We start from the raw sequence: 26,007 nt of genomic DNA, 5'->3' as shown, positions 1-26,007 counted from the left end.
CAAATCCAACAAGACCAAGCATTCATGATATGTACACTCTTAAGGCTATGAAATTGGGCTATTAGTAAAAAAAAAAGTAGAAAAGGGGGTGTTCACAATAATAGTAGCATCTGCTGTTGACACTACAAACTCAAAACTATTATGTTCAAACTGCTTTTTTAGCAATCCTGTGAATCACTGAACTAGTATTTAGTTGTATAATCACAGTTTTTCATGATTTCTTCACATCTGCGAGGCATTCATTTTGTTGGTTTGGAACCAAGATTTTGCTGGTTTACTAGTGTGCTTGGGGTCATTGTCTTGTTGAAACACCCATTTCAAGGGCATGTCCTCTTCAGCATAAGGCAACATGACCTCAAGTATTTTGACATATCCAAACTGACCCATAATACCTGGTATGCGATATATAGGCCCAACACCATAGTAGGAGAAACATGCCCATATCATGATGCTTGCACCACCATGCTTCACTGTCTTCACTGTGAACTGTGGCTTGAATTCAGAGTTTGGGGGTCATCTCACAAACTGTCTGCGGCCCTTGGACCCAAAAAGAACAATTTTACTCTCTTCAGTCCACAAAATGTTCCTCCATTTCTCTTTAGGCCAGTTGATGTGTTCTTTGGCAAATTGTGACCTCTTCTGCACATGTCTTTTATTTAACAGAGGGACTTTGCAGGGGATTCTTGCAAATAAATTAGCTTCACACAGGCATCTAACTGTCACAGCACTTACAGGTAACTCCAGACTGTCTTTGATCGTCCTGGAGCTGATCAATGGGTGAGCCTTTGCCATTCTGGTTTTTCTTCTGTCCATTTTGATGGTTGTTTTCTGTTTTCTTCCATGCGTCCCTGTTTTTTTTTTTTTTTGTCCATTTTAAAGCATTGGAGATCATTGTAGATGAACAGCCTATAATTTCTTGCACCTGCGTTTAAGTTTTCCCCTCTCCAATCAACTTTTTAATCAAACTCTGCTGTTCTTCTGAACAATGTCTTGAACGTCCCATTTTCCTCAGGTTTTCAAAGAGAAAAGCATGTTCAACAGGTGCTGGCTTCATCCTTAAATAGGGGACACCTGATTCACACCTGTTTGTTCCACAAAATTGACAAACTCACTGACTGAATGCCACACTACTATTATTGTGAACACCCCCTTTTCTACTTTTTTTTTTTTACTAATAGCCCAGTTTCATAGCCTTAAGAGTGTGCATATCATGAATGCTTGGTCTTGTTGGATTTGTGAGAATCTACTGGTACCTTGTTTCCCATGTAACAATAAGAAATATACTCAAAACCTGGATTAATCTTTTTAGTCACATAGCACTACTATTATTCTGAACACTACTGTATATCTGTGTGTGCGTGCCTCATATCCTGTTAATGTGCTTTCACTGTATGATCCTGCTAAAGTTTGTATTATTTTTGATACAGTGTGAGCCAGAATTCATTACTTTGATTTATGATGCTGTGCATGTTACCTTCTTGATAAAGGTGCTGTGCAAGCCTCCTGACAAAGTGATGGTGCGCACTGGCAGGTACTGAGGCAACCTCCCGTACAGGTGGACACAAATGAGAAATGAAATGAGAATTGGCTGCTCATTTCTGTCAAGTTCCAGTGACAATGGATTATTTCCACCTGTGATGGCTTATGGACTTCTATATAAACAATACAGGATTTGGAAATTGTGTCTGTTTGTCAGTCTGTGCTAAGGGAAAGCTCAGTTACAGGGTTTTTGTTGTGTCTTGTCACTGTATAGGAGGTTATCACGAGCATTTATTTCGGGACGCACCTGGCGCGTTGCGGCGGCACAGGAAAAACACCTCCGTGTTGATAACCATTTGTAAAATCCAGGCCGCTTTTGATGGCTTTCAGTGGAGTGAGTATATGAAAAATTGTTTAACAGCTGGACATGTTCCAACTTGTCCTTAAGGCTTCCAACAGAGGTGTTTTTCCTGTGGCGGAGCGTCGCGGCGGCTGCGAGCCGACGCTGCAATCCGTCCGCACGTCTTTCATTAAAAAAATCTCCTTTAACAGTGGAATATCCAGATAAAATGCTGAAACCGACTTCTTCTGAAACTTCTCTGTTCTCTCACGACGTCCTGGATCAACAGAGCCTGAAATGTGGAGGTTTTCAGCTTTAAACAGGCTGACGACGGCGCCTGAGAGCGCTGCGCGACGTCTCGCACCGTGGGAAGTCCTTAAAGCGACAGTATCACCTCAAAATCTTTCATCAGCCGTTAAAATTTTCACTGAAAACCAGCTTAATTTTTCGAACCGTGTCCACTTCGATGTGTCTCACAGGTTTAGAAAAAATTTTGATCAAACAAAGCGCCAGTCTCTCAGCAACTTCTCAGACAAAGGAATTCCGACGAGGGGCTGGACGACTCCTCCCACAAGGAGTGCTCACAGGCGAATGACGTCACCGACAGGCGTGGAAAAACTCACGCATGCGCACGAGGGTCGGTGACGTCATTCGCCTGTGAGCACGCCTTGTGGAAGGAGTGGTCCCGCCCCCTCGTTGGATTTTCATTGTCTGGAAATGGCGGAATGAAAAGGACTTTTTTTCCATCAGAATTTTTTCAGAAGCTGTTAGAGACTGGCACCTGGAAACCATTTGAAAAAGTTATCTGGCTTTTGGTGAAAATTTTACGGGCTTCACAGAGAATAAGGACTTTAACTACAGCTTTAAGGACCCCTTTAAGGACGGTCGGTGCGCTGCGCTCCGAGCTGCGACGTCGCGGCACAAACCACTGGATCGATTCGCTGATGAAGCGAGACAAAGGAACACCTCCGTTTCGGAGTGTTAGAGGACAAGTTTGGACATGTCCAGCTCTCCACAAGTTCTCTTATACTCACTCGACTGGTAAGCACTTAAAGCCGAGATAGGCATGTCCAAACTTGTCCTCTAACACTCCGAAACGGAGGTGTTCCTTCGCTTCATCAGCGAATCGATCCAGTGGTTTGTGCCGCGACGTCACAGCTCAGAGCGCGGCGCACCGACCGTCCTTAAAGGGGTCCTTAAAGCTGTAGTTAAAGTCCTTATTCTCTGTGAAGCCCGTAAAATTTTCACCAAAAGCCAGATAACTTTTCGAATGGTTTCCAGGTGCCAGTCTCTAACAGGTTCTGAAAAAATTGTGATGGGAAAAAAAGTCCTTTTCATTCCACCATTTCCAGACAATGAAAATACGACGAGGGGGCGGGACCACTCCTTCCACAAGGCGTGCTCACAGGTGAATGACGTCACCGACAGGCATGGAAAAACTCACGCATGCGCACGAGGGTTCAAGCATGTCTGACGTAAAAACATATGAATGAAATCCATATAGTTTTTAAAAAAATAAAAAGGACCGTTACTTTATGGACACACCACGTATTTCATTACAAGCACCTGGAATAATATGGAATAACACATCAGATCTTCTAAGATATCTCTGCTACAATATTCACACTTAATGAAATTCTCATCAGATTTAATATTGTATGCTAATGGCATAAGCACTTTTAGCAGCTGTCAGTACCCTGATCCGTTAAGCCCTGTCAATGAATGATTACTGAGAAAATAAGGATCATCATTTTTAATGTCCACACCAAAGCAAACTGTTTGAAGAACCACTGTGCAGAACCCAAAAATATGATTTAATTAACAAGTATTTGAACACCCTGCGGTTTTGCAAGTTCTCCCACTTAGAAATCATGGAGGGGTATGAAATTCTCGTCTTAGGTGCATGTCCACTGTGAGAGACATAATCTAAAAAAAAAATAAAAAATCCGGAAATCACAGTGTATGATTTTTTAATAATTTATTTGTATGTTACTACTGCAAGTATTTGAACACCTACCAACCAGCAAGAATTCTGGCTCACACAGACCTGTTAATTTTTCTTTAAGAAGCCCTCTTATTCTGCACTCTTTAACTGTATTAATTGCACCTGTTTGACCTTGTTACCTGTATAAAAGACACCTGTTCACACACTCAATCAATCACACTCCAACCTGTCCACCATAGCCAAGACCAAAGAGCTGTCTAAGGACACCAGGGACAAAACTGTAGACCTGCACAAGGCTGGGATGGACTACAGGACAACAGGCAAGCAGCTTGGTAGAAGACAACAACTGTTATGATTATTTATTAGAAAGTGGAAGAAACACAAGATGACTGTCACTCTCCCTCGGTCTGGGATTCCATGCAAGATCTCACTTTGTGGGGTAAGGATGATTCTGAGAAAGCTCAGAACTACACAGGAGGACCTGGTCAATGACCTGAAGAGAGCTGGGACCACAGTCACAAAGATTATATTAGTAACACATGATGCTGTCATGGTTTAAAATCCTGCAGGGCAGCTAGGTCCCCCTGCTCAAGCCAGCACATGTCCAGGCCCGTTTGAAGTTCACCAGTGACCATCTGGATGATCCAGAGGAGGCATGGGAGAAGGTCATGTGATCAGATGAGACCAAAATAGAGCTTTTTGGAATCAACTCCACTTACCATGTTTAGAGGATGAGAACAACCCCAAGAAAACCATCCCAGCTGTGAAGCATGGGGGTGGAAATATTATACTCTGGGGGTGCTCTTCTGCAAAGGGGACAGGACGACTGCACCGTATTGAAGGGAGGATGTATGGGGTCATGTATTGCGAGATTTTGGCAAACAACCTCCTTCCCTCAGTAAGAGCATTGAAGGTGGGTCATGGCTGGGTCTTCCAGCATGACAATGACCCCAAACACACAGCCAGGGCAACTAAGGAGGGGCTCCGTAAGAAGCATTTCAAGGTCCTGGAGTGGCCTGGCCAGTCTCCAGACCTGAACTCAATAGAAAATCTTTGGAGGGAGCTGAAACTCCAAACCTGAAAGATTTGGAGATGATCTGTATGGAGGAGTGGACCAAAATCCCTGCTGCAGTGTGTGAAAACCTGGTGAAAAACTACAGGAAACGTTTGACCTCTGTAATTGCAAACAAAGGCTACTGTACCAAATATTAACATTGATTTTCACAGGTGATCAAATACTTATTTGCAGCAGTAACATACAAGTAAATTATTTAAAAAATCATGCATTGTGATTTCTGTTTTTTTTGTTTTTTTTTTTAGATTATGTCTCTCACAGTGGACATGCACCTAAGATGAAAATTTCAGACCCCTCCATGATTTCTAAGTGGGAGAACTTGCAAAACCGCAGGGTGTTCAAATCCTTATTTTGCTCACTGTATATATACGAGGTCTGTTAGAAAAGTATCCGACCTTATTATTTTTTTAAAAAACCATATGGATTTGAATCACGTGTGATTACATCAGCCAAGCTTGAACCCTCGTGGGCATGCAAGAATTTTTTCACGCCTGTCAGTGACGTCATTCGCCTGTGAGCACACCTTGTGGAAGGAGTGGTCCAGCCCCCTCGTCGGAATTCCTTTGTCTGAGAAGTTGCTGAAAGACTGGCGCTGTGCTTGATCAAATTTTTTTCAAAAACTGTGAGGCACATCTGAGTGGACACCATTCGAGAAATTCAGCTTGTTTTCTGTAAAAATTTTAACGGCTGATGAGAGATTTTGGATTGTTTCTATCGCTGTAAGGACTTCCCACGGAGCGGGACGTCGCGCAGCGCTCCGAGGCGACGTCGTCATCCTGTTTCAAGCTGAAAACCTCCAAATTTAAGCCTCTGTTGACCCAGGACGTCGTGAGAGAACAGAGAACTTTCAGAAGAGGTCGGAATCAACATTTATCCGGACATTCCACTGTTAAAGGAGATTTTTTTAATGAAAGACGTGCGGTCGGATTGGCGCGTCGGCTCGCAGCCAGCGCGGCGCGCCCGCCACAGGAAAAACACCTCCGTTGGAAGCCTCAAGGACAAGTTGGAACATGCCCTGCTGTTAAACAATTTCTCAGATACTCACTCAACTGAAAGCCACCAAAAGCCGCCTGGATTTTACAAATGGTTATTAACACGGCTGAATTTCTCGAATGGCATCCACTCGGATGTGACTCACAGTTTCTGAAAAAATTTTGATCAAGCACAGCGCCAGTCTCTCAGCAACTTCTCAGACAATGAAAATCCGACGAGGGGGCTGGACCACTCCTTCCACAAGGCGTGCTCACAGGCGAATGACGTCACCGACAGGCGTGAAAAAACTCACACATGCGCACGAGGGTTCAAGCTTGGCTGATATATATATATATTACCTGGAGGGAGCACCAGTGATAGAACTCTTCTCTGTCCAGTAAATACGCTGGTTTGATGTGACACAGACAGCCTCCCTGTATGCTAAACACAGAAATATTATGGAGAACATGTTTCCGTGGCTCATGGGAGAAGTTATAAATGGTCATCAAGAGGAAAGAAATCAATGCATCGGCATGTGTGGACTAACCTCAGAAAAGCAAGCATTGCTTCAAACTGCTGTTGCAGCTGATTAGTACGCTGGTCTATATCTCTGGAAAAGGTACAGCTGTGAGGAATATCAGGAATCTGTTTTCCAGTCAGGTGATGAAGCATATCAAATACAGACCTAGACACAGCAAAATGTGGTTTGTGTTGAACTGGGTTCAAATCGGTCCCACTGGAATAGTACAAAATCACACCAGAGCTGTTGCATTCACACATTACCAAATGTGTTCCTTGACCCATTTCCACTCTATGGCCATGTTCAGACTGCCAGTAAAAAGCTATGTGCATATTTGATTTGAATCTGATCTCATGCTGCTAGTCTGAACAGTCAAAAGTCGCATGAAATCCATTTCAAGCCTCATTCGTAGGAATTGTGAAAAGTGATTTGAATGGCATCTTTGCTGAGATTGGACTCCAGGTGTGCCTTGTTCCAACTGAATTTTCACGCCATGCAAAGCTCATGGGTTCATCATCTCCTCCAACTCCGTCGCCCCTGATCCGGCTAAGGTTGCGGCGGTGAGAGAGTGGCCCCAACCAACAAGCCGCAGGAAACTACAGCAGTTCCTCGGCTTTGCAAATTTTTACAGGAGGTTCATTAAAGGTTACTGTCAGGTAGTTAGCCCCCTGACTGCCCTGACCTCCACCAAGGTCCCCTTCGCCTGGTCGGATCGGTGCGAAGCCGCGTTCCAGGAGTTGAAACGCCGGTTCTCGACTGCACCAGTTCTGGTGCAGCCTGATCCTGATCGCCAGTACATAGTAGAAGTGGACGCCTCTGACTCAGGGATAGGAGCCGTGCTGTCCCAGAGCGTGGAGGCTGATAAAGTTCTCCATCCTTGTGCCTTTTATTCCCGCAGGTTGACCCCAGCTGAACGGAACTATGACGTCGGCAATCGGGAACTTCTTGCGGTGAAGGAGGCTCTTGAAGAGTGGAGACACCTGCTGGAGGGGGCATCGTTGCCCTTCACGGTTTTCACGGACCATCGGAACCTGGAGTACATCCGGACCGCCAAGCGGCTGAACCCCAGGCAAGCCCGCTGGTCTCTGTTCTTCGGGCGCTTTGACTTCCGGATCACGTATCGCCCCGGGACCAAGAACCAAAAATCAGATGCATTGTCCCGGGTGCACGAAGAAGAAGCCAAAGCGGGGCTGTCGAACTCCACCGAGACCATCATCCCCGAGTCCACTGTCGTGGCCGCCCTTACCTGGGACGTGGAGAAGACCGTCCGGGAGGCCCTGACCAGGAGCCCGGACCCGGGGACTGGCCCCAAGAACAGACTATACGTCCCACCAGAGGCAAGAGCTGCCGTATTGGACTTCTGTCACGGGTCCAAGCTCTCCTGTCATCCCGGAGTGCGTAGGACCGTGGCGGTAGTCCAGCAGCGTTTCTGGTGGGCGTCCCTGGAAACCGACGTCCGGGACTACATCCAGGCCTGTACCATCTGCGCCAGGGGCAAGGCAGACCATCGGAGGACGACGGGCCTCCTCCAACCCCTGCCAGTGCCTCATCGCCCCTGGTCTCACATCGGCCTGGATTTCATCACGGGCCTCCCGCCGTCCCAGGGCAACACCGTAATCCTCACGATAGTGGACCGGTTCTCCAAGGCGGCCCACTTCGTGGCCCTCCCGAAGCTCCCGACGGCCCAGGAGACAGCAGACCTCCTGGTCCATCACGTCATGCGGCTGCATGGGATACCATCGGACATTGTATCAGATCGTGGTCCCCAGTTCTCTTCACAGGTGTGGAAGAGTTTCTGCAAGGAGCTGGGGGCCACCGTGAGTCTCTCGTCCGGGTACCACCCCCAGACCAATGGCCAGGCAGAGCGGGCCAACCAGGAGTTGGAGCAGGCCCTTCGGTGTGTCACCTCCGCACATCCGGCGGCCTGGAGTCACCATCTGGCCTGGATCGAGTATGCCCACAACAGCCAAGTTTCGTCTGCTACCGGCCTCTCCCCTTTTGAGGTGTGTTTGGGGTACCAGCCCCCATTGTTCCCGCTGGTGGAGGGAGAGGTCGGTGTGCCCTCGGTCTAGGCCCACCTCAGGAGATGCCGCCGGGTGTGGCGGACCGCCCGCTCTGCCCTGTTAAAGGCCCGGATGAGGGCCAAGTCCCATGCGGACCGCCGACGTTCCCCGGCCCCCACGTACCAGCCCGGGCAGGGGGTGTGGCTGTCAACGAAGGACATCCCCCTCTGTGTGGACTCACCCAAGTTAAAGGACAGATACATCGGACCATTCGTTATCCTCAAGATCATCAACTCGGCCGCAGTGAAGCTCCGACTCCCGGCTTCACTGCGGATCCACCCTGTCTTCCACGTGTCCCGTATTAAGCCGCACCACACCTCGCCCCTCTGTGCACCTGGACCCACACCGCCTCCTGCCCGACTCATCGACGGGGAACCTGCTTGGACGGTACGCAGGCTCCTGGACGTCCGTCGTAAGGGCCGGGGGTTCCAATATCTGGTGGACTGGGAGGGGTATGGACCTGAGGAACGCTCCTGGGTGAAGAGGAGCTTCATCCTGGACCCGGCCCTCCTGGCCGATTTCTACAGCAGACACCCGGACAAGCCGGGTCGGGCGCCAGGAGGCGCCCGTTGAGGGGGGGGTCCTGTTGTGTGGGCCGCTGAAGAGGAGGTACTGCTGGCCCACTACCATCAGAGGGCGCCCTGCTTGGAGTGCGGGCTCCAAGCACGAGAGGGCGCCAGACCCAGAGGAAGTGACAGCTGTCACTCATCACACCAGCTGTCACTCATCTACACCATTACTTAAGCCGGACTGCAACTCCACCTCCCCGCCGAGAAATCGACTACCGAGAGGTATTTTCTCTGCTAACTGACACTTTGTGTGTACTAAGCCAGATCTCATTTGCAGCCTTATTCTTGTGGACGTTGCCTTATCCGAGACTTCGGCGTGTGGCGTGACGACGACGACTGCGCCTCACTCTCTGAACAGATAAGTGGTTAGACAAGAGCTGCACGAGTGTGTGATTGGAGGTGGAGGTTCCCCTCCTGACTGTGTACAGACTGTGGACCACTGAGTGTAAGGACTTACACTCATTCATCTTGTCTCTGCTTTTTGCCAGCAGTACCAGGGTCGACAGCCGAAGACAGAGGTCACCTGGGGACTGGGGACTTGGCGGCTCCGGTGTTCTTCAGACCGTTGGTGGTGGAAGCCGTGTGGGACGCGGCCTCTCTCTCGTCGGGGTCTCCTATCTTCGAGCCTGCCCACACGTCACCTGGCGTTAATTGACTTTACAAATTCTGTGTGTTACGTTGTGTGTTGTCACAACATTAAATTGTTACCTTTTGGCTTATTCATTGTCCGTTCATTTGCGCCCCCTGTGGTGGGTCCGTGCTACGACACCTTCCCAACAGAAAACTTACTGTATTGAGAGAAAAAATATTTTTGGAAGTGTTGGATATCAAACCCCAGTTAGTTCAAGTTATTGCTGAATAACAGTTCATTTCTTGTTACACTGTTGTCTAAATAAAGCCATCGTAAACCTAATCTAGTGGTATTCATTTGAGTACCAGGTAGATGTGTTCTTTGTATGTTAGCAATGCAGTACCAGTGTGAAGAACTATTTGTTGGTGGGAGTGGAGGAGGGCCATGAATGGCCAGACTGTTAGCAAACAGTTGTCAGCTACAGCATACACCTTCATCTGGAACCTGGAGAGAGAAAAGCAGATTAGAATTAGAAAAAAAAAAGCAAATTAATTAAACTTTGAACTCATGTTACCAACTATTTGAAACATACAATAAAGAACATCATGAGGTTTGCTTGCAAGATGAACTTTTGTTTCTAGAAACAATTGGGGACTATGGAAGATAGACTGTTCCACTTTCCTGTGGAGCTGATGTCATGACATGTGATGATCAAGGGAATAAAGGGACAGAAAGGTAGAGCCTGATCTAGAATAACAGGTTACCTGTTGTGAAGGTGGTCAGTGAAGGTGATGTATGTGCACATGGACAGAGGTACAGCAGAGGAGAAGGTCACACTGCACATTAAAGAGGTCTCATTGGTTTCCTGGTCCTGGAAGCCTGCTGAGTGTTTCTAAAGTTAGATAAAAGGGCAAAGTGGGGCAGCTTTACAGAAAATACAAGCAGTTCTGTACAAGTATATGAATGATTGTTTGTGTTATCTTCTTTCGGCTGCTCCTGTTAGGGGTCGTCACACCAGATCAAACCATCTCACCCTGTCCTCTGCATCTTCCTCTGTCACACCAACCACCTGCATGTCCTCCCTCAGCACATCCATAAACCTCCTCTTTGGCCTCCCTCTTCTCATCCTGCCTAGTGGCTCCATCCTCAACATCCTTCTCCCTATATACCCTGGTTCCCACCTCTGCACATTTCCAAACCATCTCAATCTTGCCTCTCTGACTTTGTCTCCAAGCCATCCTACCCGTGCTGTCTCTGATATGTTCATTCCTAACCCTGTCCATTTTCATCACTCCCAAAGAAAATCATAATATATTCAGCTCTGCCACCTCCATCTCTGTCTACAGTCTTTTTGTTAGTGCCATCGTCTCTAAGCCTTTCAACATAGCTGGTCTCACTACTGTCTTATAAACTTTCCCCTTCACTCTTGCAGATTTTCAGTCACAAATCACTCCTGCCACCTTTCTCCACCCGCTCCATCCTGCCTGCACTGTTTTCTTCGCTGCTGTACCACACTCTCCATTACTTTGGAGAGAGTGTACCTTTCAATGCTGAAAGGTATATCCAGGTTTTGGAGCAACACATGCTGCCATCCAAGCAACGTCTTTTTCAGGGACATCCCTGCTTATTTCAGCAAGACAATACCAAGCCACATTCTGCACGTGTTACAACAGTGTGGCTTCGTAGTAAAAGAGTGCGGGTACTAGACTGGCCTGCCTGCAGTCCAGACCTGTCGCCCATTGAAAATGTGTGGTGCATTATGAAGCGCAAAATACGACAACGGAGACCCCGGACTGTTGAACAACTGAAGTTGTACATCAAGTACATCAAGCAAGAATGGGAAAGAATTCCACCTACAAAGCTTCAAAAATTAGTGTCCTCAGTTCCCAAATGCGTATTGAGTGTTGTTAGAAGGAAAGGTGATGTAACACAGTGGTAAACATACCACTGTCCCAGCTTTTTTGAAATGTGTTGCAGGCATTCATTTCAAAATGAGCAAATATTTGCACAAAAACAATAAAGTTTATCAGTTTGAACATTAATTATCTTGTCTTTGTGGTGTATTCAATTGAATATAGGTTGAAGAAGATTTGCGAATCATTCTATTCTGTTTTTATTTACATTTTACACTTTACACAACATCCCAACTTCTTTGGAATTGGGGTTGTAGTACAATTTTGTTATCTACACAGTAATATCACCAGTGTAAAACTAACCCTGAGAGTGTTAAATTGACAATGCCAGTGTACATATGGTCCTACTCTGGTCAAGAGTGGGACCATATGTTCACTGCCAGTGTTAATTTAACACTGGTGATTTTACTGTGTACCCATTGCGTGAAACTGAGCTATTCTCAGATCCCTCTGGTGGGTTCAAATGGAGGTTTAAAAAAAATGCTACCATGACACTGAGAGCTTTGCTTAGGGTCTCTGAAAATGGAGGCAGCAATATTTTTGTTAAAGCCCCTGATTGGAAGCTGACAGTCTCCACTACAAGCACATCTGCTTGTTTCATTTCAGCTCCACTGTGGTGGTGAAATAAAGGCGAAGTTCCAGACCTGACTGCCTCTTGTAAACAAACACAGACACATTCTTCCAGAGAGTATTCTGACCAAAAGACAACAGCTTTACAGTCATTTTGTAGATGAGGAGCAATCCTCATCTTTTTGACCTGCTTCCCTCTGGCAGAAGGTATTGTGCCATTAAAAGCACAACATCCCACCATAGCAGGAATGTTTTCCCACAGGCTGTGAAAATTTTAAACAATGCACTATAGTAAAGCACTTTGGATCTGCACGGGCACTTAAGTTTTTGATATTTTTAAACTACTATTTATTGACTTTGAATACCTTCTTTTGAGATTTTTATGTGGCTTGGGGGTTTTAATCATGCTGTACATGTTGAATGAATGGCTTGTGTTTGTGTGTTTGATGTGCACTGAGATCTGCTTGTAATTTTTTAATTCCAATGTGGTTTTTCTACTGCAAATGGCATTAAACTGAAACTGAAACTCCACTGCATTTAATTCCTTTAATAGGAAGTGACCTCAATAAATACTGTACCTGTGCCGGGATGGTGTTGCCTTGCAGAAAGATGACAGATACAAGCTCTGCCTTTGACCCATCCTTTAGATCCACTTCTGCTGATACTGTGGTTCCACTGCAAAAGGTAGAGACAGAAAAAGTCATAAAGTTAAAAGGTGTCCTCTATGTGTCGGCACAGTTGAGACTACCTGAACTACACCAAAATATTGGTATTGTTGTCCAATAAAATCCAAACAGCACTGTGTCACCTTGCATTGTGTGTTATCTCATACAATGACAATGCAAACCTGCCTGAGTGTTTTCTGTGCGTTAAACTGTCTCTTGCTTGCAATACGATTGCCTGTATGGCACAACATAAACGTGCGCAATCAGAGATTTCTGACATCCGCCAATCAGGATCAGGATCCCCTCCAAAATGCATTGGAGTCTTTCATGCCCTAATATCTATCTGTGGTGCAAATTTGGTGAGAATCCGTGAAGTAGTTTTGGAGTAATCCTTCAAAACCTATATAAAGGGAAATCTTGATCCAGAATCCGAATCACCTCCAAAATTCAGTGGAGTCTTCCATGCCCTAATATTTATCTGTGGTGCAAATTTGGTGAGACTCCGTGAAGAGTTTTGACATAATCGGTCAAAACCTGTGTAAAGTGAAATTTAATGGGTTCTTCCATGGCCTAATAAACAGTAATTTTTCAAAGCCTATGTAAAGTGAAACTTGATCCAGAATCTGGATCCGGCTCCAGATCACATCTAAATTTTAATGGGTTCTTCCATGGCCTAATAGCTCTCTGTGGTGAAAATTTTTATCAAAATCTGTGCAGTAGTTTTGACGTAATCCTGCTAACAGTCAGACAGACAAATAAATGAATAAATAAATAAACTAGAAGCACTCAGAGAGTGCAAACCTCCGCCAAGGCCATGGGGTCATTGACGCCATAATATCTACACACCGTGGAATCACTGAACCTAAAAAAGTCTAACAATGATGTTTGCTCAGTAGTAAAAAAAGTTTCATCTGCTGTGACTGGATAGCATGTATCCTTAGCGCTTGGCATCACAGTTTATTGCAACTTGCACCTTTCCCAGAAGCTACTGTCATCTGAGCACTGATATTGCATGTGCTTATAGACAAAAACAAATAAGACACAAAATTTAATTTATTATTCAACTAAACTGCAAATATATGAATTTTTTTAACATTTATGAAACACTTCTCTAAACAAGGCCATAGGGTCACTGACCCTAAAGAGATTCCCTCCTTGGCACAGTGATCTATTTCTTTTTGTCTCTTTCTCTAAAATTGTATATAATAATCATTAGATTATTAATATATAAACAAAAATAAATTTAAGAAATATTACAATTTGAAAACAAATGCACCCGAACGTGATGACAGCTGCAACTGCTTAATGCTAACTTTTAACATCGAAAATGCCATAGACATGCTAACGCGTTAGCATCGGGATCCGGATCGTGATCCAGATCACCACTACAATTTAATCACTTGTTCCTCTTGTCATTTCCAACCACTCCACAAAATTTCATCAAAATCCATTAAAATCTTTTTGAGCTATCCTGCTGACAGACAGACAGACAAACAAACAAACGCGACCGAAAACATAACCTCCTTGGCAGAGGTAATAAACGCCAATGATTTTATTACGTTCTTGGCAGATGTAATAATCAGAAGCAAGACACTCATAAAATGTAACTTTGATGAAGTGATCTGTAAATGGGCTTCAAAGCTACAGATGCAGACACATAAATATACATGCAAACAAACCCAGGATATCCCACAGCGAGTAAGGTCACTGTGGCTGTTGTTTCAGTCACCAGAGGTACTGGTGTGAGGATGAGATCAGGAGGGTGGAAGGTGATACTTGGGCGCAGAACGGTGACAGAAACTGACAGCTCTCGATATGGCTCATGTCCTTCCTCTGCTCCTATTTGCTGCTGTTCTTTGTTGCCCAGGTAAAGTGGGAGTGACAGTTTGGTCACTCTGGCAGACACTAAGAAAAAAAAAAAAAGCAAATCCCATTGAAAGCAGAGCTTGCACTTAATAATGCTGACAGCTGCTGTATGCTAGACCCCCGTTATGCTTTCACTGAAATGTTAAACATCTTAAAGGGGAACTCTGGGATTTTTCAACCTGGGCTGTTTTTAGATCTGATTAGTTTCAACATTTCATTTGGGACAAAAACAATGACAATCAGTCTACTATTCAGCCAGAATGCTAAATGCTAAAACCGTCATGGGCTAAACAGCCAAACACTGTAAATGTACAGGAAAGCTAAAAACATCAGTAATGTTGGAAAGGCAGTAAGTTCATTGAGTGAGAGAATCTAGTTATAGCAAGGTGTAGTGAGACCTCTAGTGGCGAGTACTGGTAAGTGCGGTCTTTAGCTCAGTCTTGCACAACACTGTAATTAGTTCGACATGTGGCCGGGGCATGGGCAGCCACATTGACAGCTCAAATTATGTGCGTAGCTGACAAATGTAAGTTTAATATCATGAGACCTGCATGAATAATTGATATGTGTTTGTCACTGTATGAGCAGTGTGTAGTTTGGGTTTCATAATATTTGTTCTTAGTTCTGTTGTATTTGAGACCATTTAGCAGTAGGAGCTACATGCTAATGCTAGTACCAGTGCAGTGCTAGCCGTATAGTCTTTGGATAAGTGTTAACAGTAGTTTAATTCAGTTCTCCTATGTGAATGTTGTAGCTGTAGATATAAGCCACTGTAACAGCACTTAATAGAGTGCACTTCTAATTGTATTTTATTTCCCTTTTTATAGACCACATTTACACTGACAGTGCAAAGTTAGTGAGCTGCTGTATGACAATGATTAAAGGAGCCTAGAGTTATTCCAGCATCCTGTTTGTGTTCCTTACCGACACCCCGGCGGCGGATATCAATACCAGAGCTAGAACCTATACAGTCCTTGAGCCCAAGTCCTTGCTATTGAACAATTGCTTCTTGTTATCATTGATAATGGGAAAAAGGTCAATACAAGTATCTAGTGTAATGGAAAGGGTCCCTACAGAGGTACACATGTACAAATTTACCGCAGCGAATGTAAAGAAACCTTTTAAAATGACTTATAAATACATCCTTATCTCCGCTGAGTCCATACAAGTCCAATGTCAATGAGGGACTCGTTCTTGTGCTTACAGCATGAACAAGCTCCCTGCTGACACTCCACTTTGATGGCCTACACATCAGCACATGCTCCCAGGTCTAACCTGACCTGACCTGGTGGATTGCTAAAGATTAGAAAAAAATCAATAACTCAACAGTGTATGATGTGTGAGAACTCAACATTATAACATTACTTTAAATTTTCATTCATTCATTTTCTACACCCACTGACTCCAAACAAGGGTCATGGTGGGACTGGAGCCTATCACAGCAGTCACAGGGGAGAGGCAGGGTACAGCCTGAACAGGACGTCAGTCTATCGCAGTACCTTAACTTTTTGTTCCATGAAATGTAATCGACCACAAAGTTGAAATTGACACCATCCTGATTTTATCCTTGCATTTATATGTGCGTGCATTTGTGTGTGTGTGTTACATCTGGCTTGAAGACAAATCACTTGAATAATGTTTGATGGCTGTGACAGTTTGGGACAAAGTGATCAAATTATACAAAAGGTGATGGTGTGACTATGTTAGACAGGAAACCAAAGAAAGATGAAGTATTATACTGTACCTCTGTGCTTCTCCAGTCACCTCTCACCTGTACTACAAGCCTGAGTCCTGATGCTGACAGCCAAACAAACACACTGACCAGGTGCCAGAACCCCAGATGATGGGAACACAGTGAGTAAATTTCCTTCAGTGTCACATCCTTGTGGATCGCAATCAAACCACCAACCCACACTCTCTTCACACACCGATTTCAGCTCAACCATCTGGAATTCAGAGGGGAGAAAAATACACTGGAGCACAAGACAAACTGAACAAAAAATAATAATTACTTGCATTCAGAAAACAGCTTTGCTGAAGATTGGAAAGGAAACAGTTTGGTGGGCAATTGCAAAAATACAGTAGAAATGTCTGCAAAACAAAGTAACAGTTTGTGAAACTGTGATTATTGCATTGATTAATGCACCTTAAAATAAAAAAGGAGGAAAGCTGTAGAAAGAAGCAGGTAAGAAAGGTGATGGAAAGTTTTGGAAAAAGGAAGAAAATAAGGAAAGAAAATAGGAGAACTTGGGGGAGACAAAAGAAAAAATAAAACTCTAAAAGATATACTGTACTCTCTGATACCTCAGAGTAAACATCAGACAGTGATACCAAAGGTGTTATGTGTCGACGCGGGTTGAGGAGCGGACCTGCGTCTGACGGAACCCAGCGCTAAAATAACCAGAAAGCGGTTCCAATAACAAAACAATTTATTCTTTCCACCCTCTGGTGCATAACAAAGTGAATGAACAAAAGATGCATCAGTCTGGTGGAGTGAAGGCTGGCACGCTCTCCAGCGCCTAAAAGGATCGAAGCCCGGCGCTTCTGGACTCACTTTTACCGCCAAACACCCCCCAGGTGGACACGACAAACCGACTCTCTGCGAAGGATAGAAGAGGTGAGGTAAGTCAGCAGTTACAAGCAATATCCTTCAAAAGGCACACACTATCAGCAACACATTCAGGTCTGTATTTAAGCTTTATGTAAATGAGCAGCTTCTCACAACAGGTGGAGGATCAGTTGTCCGCACACCACAGCAGTGAGAAGCGAGCTGCACAATTCTCATCACAATTCAAATATACTGCGTAACAAAATACCAAGTTACTATCAACAAGTAGTCAAACAATTAATCACCTCTGATGTGTGCTGACAGCATGTGTCCCTCACCCTTCTTCCTTCACAGGCACGATGTGTCAAACCCAGGCGCGGTCCTCAGCGTCTCACAAACGAACATCACAAGGTCGAGTTCCCGGCAATGCTGCTTGAATCACACATGGCTTAAATGCAGAATGCCATCTAATTATCTGCTTCAGCTGAAAGTCTTTAAGGTTGCACGTGAGCACCATCCACAGGTGCTGCACATAACATTGATGAGGGTGAAGGACTCTTCAGCCAGCACCTTCTCCACAGACAAATCAGTTTTCATACCACCTGGAGAGCAAAGAAAAGAAAAGAACACCAAAATGTCCAGCCACACCCCCCCAACACACAACAAAAGGTTCCACATGGAACTGCAGGCTAGATGGGGACATCTCAAGTGGGGCAAACAGCACTAAAAATAAATAAATAAAAAAAATTTAAAACACCTTTCACACAAACTTAGACAAAGTATCAAATGTATCAACATTTTTAATAACAAATTGACAAAAATTTCAAGTCTAAGAGAAGATAGCTGTGACTGGAGACACACACACACAACACCACATCAACTTTACATGCCAGTGGCCGCACCTGTAGCGTGTATGTGTCGTAGACCAGTGACCAGATTAACAGACTTGGGAAACGGTCTGATGATGAGGTTCCTGCTTTTAGATGGCAGTGAGCAAGAGGCGGAGGTGAGACTCGGGGATGGAAAAGGTATGCCACATCTCACACCGCTGACTGACAGTGGTAGCTCAAACTCATAACTAGCCACCTGCAAAATCACATTTCCTTGAGTAAAAACCAGACATGCGAAGAGATGAGATGAGCGCAGGCATTTTGCAAGGTTTGGACAGACTGAAGTTGAACAACATAATTTTTTTTTTTATTCTAACCAGCTGGTAAATTGCATTCAGGAGCCTCACAAAACAAAAGAGCACTTAGTGTTGACATTGCTAATAAAATGAAATGCTGATGAATTACTGAATATTTTGGACTGAAATTCTAACTTCTTTGATATTCTCAGTGTTCTCTATAATCCTTTCTCAGTTTCTTCAAACAACACATATTGTGAATGTGTTTTATGTATTTATTTTACCAAAGAGATTATATAGCTTCAAGTATTTAGTATGTGGGAAACCTTGTATAGTTCTAGTACATATATGTTTTTTCGTGGTATTGTAAATGATTTGTAGCTTAAGATGAAATACTAGCTTATGCACAGATACTCTGAGTGCTGTGAAAAGTGGCAACAGATTCTGTGACTTCTTTCCAATGAATTCGTATGGAATGTGTTCTGGCTTCTACACTGTATCATGCTTGGAGACACAGATGAGGTGTATCACTTGCATCATGAGCAAGTGTCAGGTATGACGTTTAGGCCATATGGTGAATCATCCCCAGGCACCATCCCTACAGTGAAGCATGGTGGTGACAGCATCATGTTGTGGGGTTTGTTTTTCAGCAGTAGGAACTGGGAGACTAGTCAGGATTGAGGGAAAGATGAATGCAGCAATGTACAGAGACATCCTGGATGAAAACCTGCTCCAGAGCGCTCTTGACCTCAGACTGGGGTGTCAGTTCATCTTTCAGCAGGACAATGACCCTAAGCACACAGCCAAGATATCAAAGAAGTGACTTCAGGACATGCGAATGTCCTTGAGTGGCCCAGCCAGAGCCCAGACCTGAATCTGATTGAACATCTCTGGAGAGATTTGAAAATGGGTGTGCACTGACATTCAACCTCATGGAGCTTGAGAGGTGCTGCAAAGAGGAATGAGCAAAGCTGCCCAAAGGTGTGCCAAGCTTGTGGCATTATATTCAAGAAGACTTGAGGCTGTAATTGCTGGCAATGGTGCTGAATAATGCTGTAATTTTTCATGTGTAAAAAGTGAAGCGCTGTGAAGAGTTTCTGGATGCACTGTATATAATGTATCTATTAAACACAAAAGTCCAATTATGTCCCACTGAAGACATCAGACCAGAATTCTATTTCATTCATGCACATGGTGTGCTACAACTGTGGAAAGCTTCACTGAAATCCACCTGTGGATTTTGGAAGAGTTGCTCTTACAACATAGAGACTGACAGACAGGATGTTTCTTATATACCCCATATCTACTTGTCTATATTCAACATGCATAATAGGTATCTTTTATAATCAATTTCAACAAATTTTTGGTCAAACTCTCACCTGGGATGTGGTGACCCTGGACCTCCACAAGAGCCACTCCCTGTATCTGCTGCTCTGTTTCTTAAAATATACAAACAGTCAGCAACAAAAGCATAAACCCATTCAGTAAGCGGTGATATTGGTTACTTTAGTCATAAAGTCTTAAAATTAAATAAAGTGTTTTTCCAGTTCTGGCTCTCTACAACAACGTGTGACAAAATAATGCAATATTAATTACTCTGACACTAAAAACTGAACAATATTTTTTTGTGTCTGATGAGGGCATATTTTTGCCAGTATGAAGCATGTGCGCGTGCGTGTGTGTGTGTGTACATACCTGCTGAGGCCTGTGGATGCTGAAGTGCAAAGTCTGGATACTGTGAAAGATCAAAGGTCAGTTGGGCTGCTGCTGATGCTCGGTTTGTCAAAGAGAACGGTATCGCTCGCCGAGAACCAACATGTACCCCAGAGAAGTGGAAGTGGGACTATAAAAGTGATAGGACAATGACAAGAACAGGTGAGATTAAACATGACTAAATAAGTAAAGTTAAGCTGAAATGGCATTTGATGACGATAACAGAAAAATTAACGAACAAAAACATATCCAAAGGACAATGCAGGTAGGACAGTTTAGAGACAAAGTCAGAGAAGCAACATTGAAATGGTTTGGGAATGTGCAGAGGAGTAATGTGGGGTATATCAGGAAAAGGATGCTGAGGATGGAGTCACCAGGGAGGAGGAGAAGGAGGGGGGTGGGGCCAGACAGGATGTTTATGGATCTGGTGAATGAGGAGATGCAGGTACACAGTAAATTTTGCTGAGTAAAATGTACTCTGTGGTGATAACATTTGGTCTAAATAGAGTAAAATACACTCTATCATAGAGTGAAATCAGCTTTACCGTCTTGTCAAATTAAGTGTTTCTACTCCAATAAGAGTTGATTTTACACTGTGATAGAGCTGATTTTGCACTGTGATAGAGTATATTTAACTCTATTTGGACTGGGACCAAATATTATCCCAGCAGAGTAAATTTTACTCTGCAAAATTTACTGTGTAGCAGTTGTGACTAAGGAAGAGGCAGAGGATCGGGTGAAATGGAGAGAGATGATCTGGTGGGTGACCATCCTCTTATGGGAGCAATCAAGAGAAGAAGAAGCACATTCATTCAGAGCTTGACATTTAATTATTGACTGGTATCTGCATCTGTACTATATGTTATCACATACCAGCAAACACACCCACAAAGAATGAAATATATCATTATATATTTAATGAAGTTTACAACTTGATATATGATTAGTTACCATTTCTGCTGACACCTGATGAAGAAAACAAAATAATTTACACATTCTTTGCCCATGTACCTATATGTGTAGAAACTCACAGCATTAATGTGTAGATTCAGAGGCTCCACAGATCCGCCCACTCGAAGCTCAATGGACTTCATGTTCTTCAGAGCAATCTGCCATTAAACACATAAAGTGGATTAATTCCACTCAACTCTAAACAAACAGAAATCATCACAATATTTAATTAATCTTTCTCTCTAACTTTCTCTCTCGCCTCAATTTTGGTGTCAAACTTGATGGCAGAGTCCGGGCTGAAGTGGATTTGGAGTTCAGCCTGTCCACCACAGGGCACCACGCCTGTAGGTGAACTTACCGTCATGCCAGGCATTGGGCACACGTCAAGAACCTTCCAAAGTCACTAGTTATTTTGCTTTCTTGTGAAATGATCCATTTCCTCAAAATTCATACAAGTACCTGATAGTAAGAGTGGTTCTGTCCTGTGTTCTGTAAGATTGCAGTCCTGACAGAAGGCATACTGACAGGCACAGATCCAAATATCAATCTTTCCTCTGCTAAGTGAACACTAGTGGGTTTAACCTGTCAGGAAAAAAATATGTTAAAAACATTAAATGCTAATATAAAATTGTCTCAACCGAGACAATTTTATTTATGTTGTGTTCATGTCTGTATAGATACAGCATTTTTCAAACTGTCATTAAAAGAGTGGATGTGCTCTGTGCTGCTTGATATTGTCTGCATGAAGTAGTGTAACCTGCATCTCAAAAGTCCCTCTGCACCCAGTTATAATTGTGAAATATAAATTATACTGCATTTACAGTCTGGCAGTAATCTGTTTTGCCTAAGAAAAACAAACCTGTCGCCTTAAGGTGCCTACTGGTGTCATGTTTTAGCCCTGGACCTGCCCAGAATCTTCTTTTGTCCCCCAGTCTCCATCTGTTTCCCTCTCTTTGTCCTTCTGTCTGATTCTAAGTGTTTATTTTCTGTTTCTTCCACTTTGGTCTTGGTTTTATGATCTGTTACACTTCAGCCACTTATTGAGTTCTGTTCTAGTTTAGTCTTCATCCTTTACTTTCTGGTTATTTAGTCACTCTGTCTTAAGCACATTAGTCCCTCAGGTTTTTCTGTACACTCTGGCCACATGTTGAGTTCTCATCTAGTTTAGATCAAGCCTTTAATTTTCTGTTGTTCTGTTTCTTCCTTTTCATTTTGTTTATTCTGTTTCTCACCTTTGGATTCTAGGTATCATTATTTCCTAATTGTTTAACATTTGTTCTGTCACTGTCACATTCCTCTTTTTGCTGCTTTTGTCTGACATGCCCACCTGTCACTCCACTCGTCTCACTGAGCCACCCCTTCTTTCCTGCACCTGTATTGTTATGTGTCGGACGCAGCCCGGAGAACCGACCAGCGTTTGAAGGACCCAGTATGAAATAAGCAGAGCACGGTACAAAGGCTAACTGAATTTAATACATAACAGTGATAATATAATAACAAAAAGGTGCGGCCTGGCGTGGTGCGCTCCCAGCAGCGCTAACGGTCCGGAGCCAGAAGCTGTTTCGGACCCAAGGACCCCGCCGACACCCCCCAGGTGGCCGCAACAACCGAGTCTCAGGAAGTGTGCTGACGAGCGTGAGACCTCACCCCCTCCTCTTTCACAGACTGTGCATCAAACCTGGACGTTCTCAGCATCCGCTGCTGATGAGATGGCTCCCAGGACGACGATCTCACCCGTCTGGTCACAAGGTCGAGTCTCTGGCAAATACACACTGTGCACTCCAGTCTTAAATGCCAACATGTTCCAATCCATCCAGATGCACCACAGCTGTGAGTCCTGACGAGTCGCAGGTGATCAGGGTGAGGTCCTGACAGCCTCAGCAACACAGCCACTCAGTCCCAAACGCACGCCACCTGGGAGGAAAACCAAAAAACAGAAACAAACCGGCAGCCAGGCCCCCCCAGCCATATAACATGTATCTCATCACGCCCTGATTATCCTGCTTTTAAACCCCTTGTTCTCCACTACTCACTGCTAGTTTGTTGTGCATTCTGCCTCGTTCCAAGCCACCTGTATCCTGCCTTAGTCTATGTTTTTGCCGTTCTCGACCTCTGCTTGTCCTTGACCACGTTTTTGTCTGAGCCAGTTAACCTGCTTCTCTGTGCCTGAACGCTGCTTGTTTTTTGACTCCATTTTTGCATCCTCTGATACACCTGTTTGCCCGTGCTGGAACTTTGCTTGTTACTGATCACGCCGCCGCCTCACAACTGTCTGTACCGCCGCCTGCCTGCTTGTCACCCTGTGTATCGACCTGAGCCTGTTTGTGAATAAACCTTTTTCTAAATCCCACCTCTGAGTGGTGAGTCTGCATTTGTGTCCACCTGCCAGTCGTGCCATGTCCTCACAGTTCCTGACAACTGGCTTGGTTGGTGGGGAATTCCCCTTTGTCCTGGTAGAGTCTTGGTTTCAAGTACAAGTGATCTGGTGTTTGAATGTCACTGTGTCCGCAAAGACATGCCATCTGGTTGTGTGTGTGTGTGTGTGTGTGTGTGTGTGTGTGTGTGTGTGTGTGTGTGTGTGTGTGTGTGTGTGTGTGTGTGTGTGTGTGTGTGTGTGTGTGTGTGTGTGTGGTTACAAAGACAACCTGGCTGCGCCCTCTTGGTCCTTTTTGGAATCAGTTTAACACCTGTGAACTAAAGCAACAATACATCTGAAAGACCAGTTTTCCAAACCTAGAAACAGACCTTTGCAATACAGTGAAGACGCTGCGTGTTCCCCTCATGGACACAGAGGTCAAAGTCTCCTTCTGAAGTGAAGGAGAAAGAGGGGTACCACACCACCTCACAGTCCAGTTCACAGTATGCCTCCACTGTACCTGAGCAGGAGAGATGATTTGTTGTAAAACTTTGAACATTGTCATGAGTCAAAACAGAATGCATTTCATCTGCTTCGATTCTGTTGTTTTTACTTGTCCCTGTGTGCAGGGTTTCAACCAAGACTTAACTTAGCCTCATCTGGCATCTTTACCTGGATATCACATCTTTAATTATAAATTACCATAGTTAATCTGCTTAATCAAAAGCCTCTGACAACTTTGTGCACATTTATTGTACCCAAAACATTTAAAGTATTTAAGACATTCAATATCAAATGAATATGCACACATCTTCAACCGCTTAGTCCAATATCAAATGAATACTTAAGAGTAAATTTAAACAAGCAAAATATGCAACCATTTTTCACCCTTTAAAATACATAATATCTTTTAGGTGGCCTCCAGTAAATTAAAAGAAAATCAGGTAGTATTTACTGTAATTGAGTTTTTGTCTTGTCATGTACCCAGCAGTATAGCTAGAGAGAAACCAAGTGCAGTTGTTTTTAATGAAGTTTATAACTTCATTAAAACAATGAAGAATGAAAACATACTCTGCTGTAAGTATTTTGCTCACTACTCTTTGTTGTTATCACAGAAATTTGCAAAAAATAAAATGTTGTGCATGTAACACCTGCAACAGGTAGAACAGAGAACTGGATGTTTCCCTCAGTGACTGCTGGTCTCCATGTGAATTCAGCTGGGTGGTTACGCTTATTTCGAATAGTAACTGAGCTCCGGTATCCTGAATGGGCAAGCAATGTTTTGTTGGGACGGAGCACCAGCAAGTTGGTGCAAAGTTCCAGTGCCATGGGCACAACCTGAGCCTGGACCAGTATTTGACCAGTGTGCTGCTGGTTCACAGAGTAGGGGACAGGTCTGGGAGGAGCAAAATTATAGACATGTTCACAATCATTTGTACAACTTTTATGCAGCATAAATGGACCTCAATATTAACAACCAGTCTTTTAGAGCAATTTTATTGACCAACCTGTAGAAGTGTCCCAGCTTGTTGCTTTGAAATGTTAACAGTAGGGTGGACTGGGAGCAGGGTGGTAGGATGTGTGAGGGCGGTGAGGAGCCCTGCAGCTCAGGGCAGTCTATCTCCAGCTCGATCAGGACGTACGCTGACAGACGATTAATCAGCTCCAGCTTCTGGACACACACCGACTGCACACATACCTCACCAAAATCCACAAACAATAAGTGTTGTGAAAGTAACTTTGACAAGTTACTTTTTTAGTTACTTTATACAGTTGCTTTATGCAGTTACTTCATTAGCAGCATTATGCAATTACTTTATTAGAATCTGCCGAAAACTTGCAACTAATAAGTAATGTAACTAATAAGGTAACGAGTAATGTAACTTGGTTACTCGTAAGATTGAGCAATCAGCAAAGTAACTCATCAGCAAAGTAACTAATAGTTACTTTTCTGAGTACTAAATGTTAAAAATAACCAAATTAGATTATGAGTAACTTTATTAATTACATTCAGCAGCTGCCGACAAGGTGTCAGCAGCTGCTAATGAACTTAAAAAAAATGTGGAAAAGTGATTTGCTGTGAATACTTTCTGGATGCAGGGTATAAACCTGGAACGCGACCAGCATGACTATGTAATTAACACCATATCTGGCTCACATGCCTGTTATTTTCTCTGTCTTTGAGTATGGTTGTGGTTGTTATAAAATATATGAAATGTTTTTAAAAAGGGCTTTTTTTTTTCTTTTTTTTTTTCTTTCTGTATTTTTGAACACCAACTTATGATGACTTGGTAGAGTTCCAGAGGGGTCAGATTCCTATTGCAGTCTGCCATCTCCTGGCTGGAAGAGGGAATTGCATTCACAACCTCTGTCACCTAGAAAATACAAAAAACTTCATTCAATTTCAGTGTGTTTTCACACACAAAAATTTACACAACCAAGAGTAAAAAGTGTTATACATCCTTGACAGTTTTTATGTAATTATTTATTTATTTATTTAAAGACTGTTGACCTGTCGAGTGACAGATGTGATGTTGTGAAGATGACGAGTGCAGGTGGATGCTAATGAAGAGCTGTTGGAGTGACTCGGCTTTGTCTCTTCAGTCTTATGGATTTTAGGTCACTGATATTAAGTGCAGGAGGAACAAGTCCTTGAGAAGGAACTATTCCAATGTCCAGCTCATCCTCCACTTTTATTTCCTGTCTAAAATCCCACAATAAGAGAAGTCAAATAAAATCATTAATCATTAAATTAATTAGAATAA

The 26,007-nt window shown here is 43.7% G+C and overlaps 1 protein-coding gene across 1 annotated transcript in view; it reads right to left on the bottom strand.

The window, feature by feature from the left end:
* LOC117517337 (cilia- and flagella-associated protein 47-like) overlaps positions 1-26,007 on the bottom strand; it is a 57,395-nt gene that overhangs the window by 5,759 nt on the left and 25,629 nt on the right. Inside the window, 21 exon segments of the mRNA XM_034178363.1 lie at positions 1,475-1,588; positions 6,171-6,252; positions 6,359-6,496; positions 6,595-6,653; positions 9,900-10,038; positions 10,299-10,426; positions 12,596-12,692; positions 14,362-14,587; positions 16,320-16,494; positions 16,853-16,884; positions 19,602-19,661; positions 19,918-20,065; positions 20,967-21,044; positions 21,146-21,277; positions 21,346-21,468; positions 23,632-23,762; positions 24,394-24,638; positions 24,751-24,967; positions 25,521-25,608; positions 25,755-25,843; positions 25,846-25,946. Of these exon segments, the coding sequence (XP_034034254.1) occupies positions 1,475-1,588; positions 6,171-6,252; positions 6,359-6,496; positions 6,595-6,653; positions 9,900-10,038; positions 10,299-10,426; positions 12,596-12,692; positions 14,362-14,587; positions 16,320-16,494; positions 16,853-16,884; positions 19,602-19,661; positions 19,918-20,065; positions 20,967-21,044; positions 21,146-21,277; positions 21,346-21,468; positions 23,632-23,762; positions 24,394-24,638; positions 24,751-24,967; positions 25,521-25,608; positions 25,755-25,843; positions 25,846-25,946 (2,602 nt within the window).

This window comes from Thalassophryne amazonica, chromosome 1 (assembly GCF_902500255.1).
Source record: "Thalassophryne amazonica chromosome 1, fThaAma1.1, whole genome shotgun sequence".
NCBI classification, from domain to species: domain Eukaryota; kingdom Metazoa; phylum Chordata; class Actinopteri; order Batrachoidiformes; family Batrachoididae; genus Thalassophryne; species Thalassophryne amazonica.
Note: the sequence above shows the minus strand (reverse complement) of the source record. Positions and strands in the feature narration are given on the sequence as shown.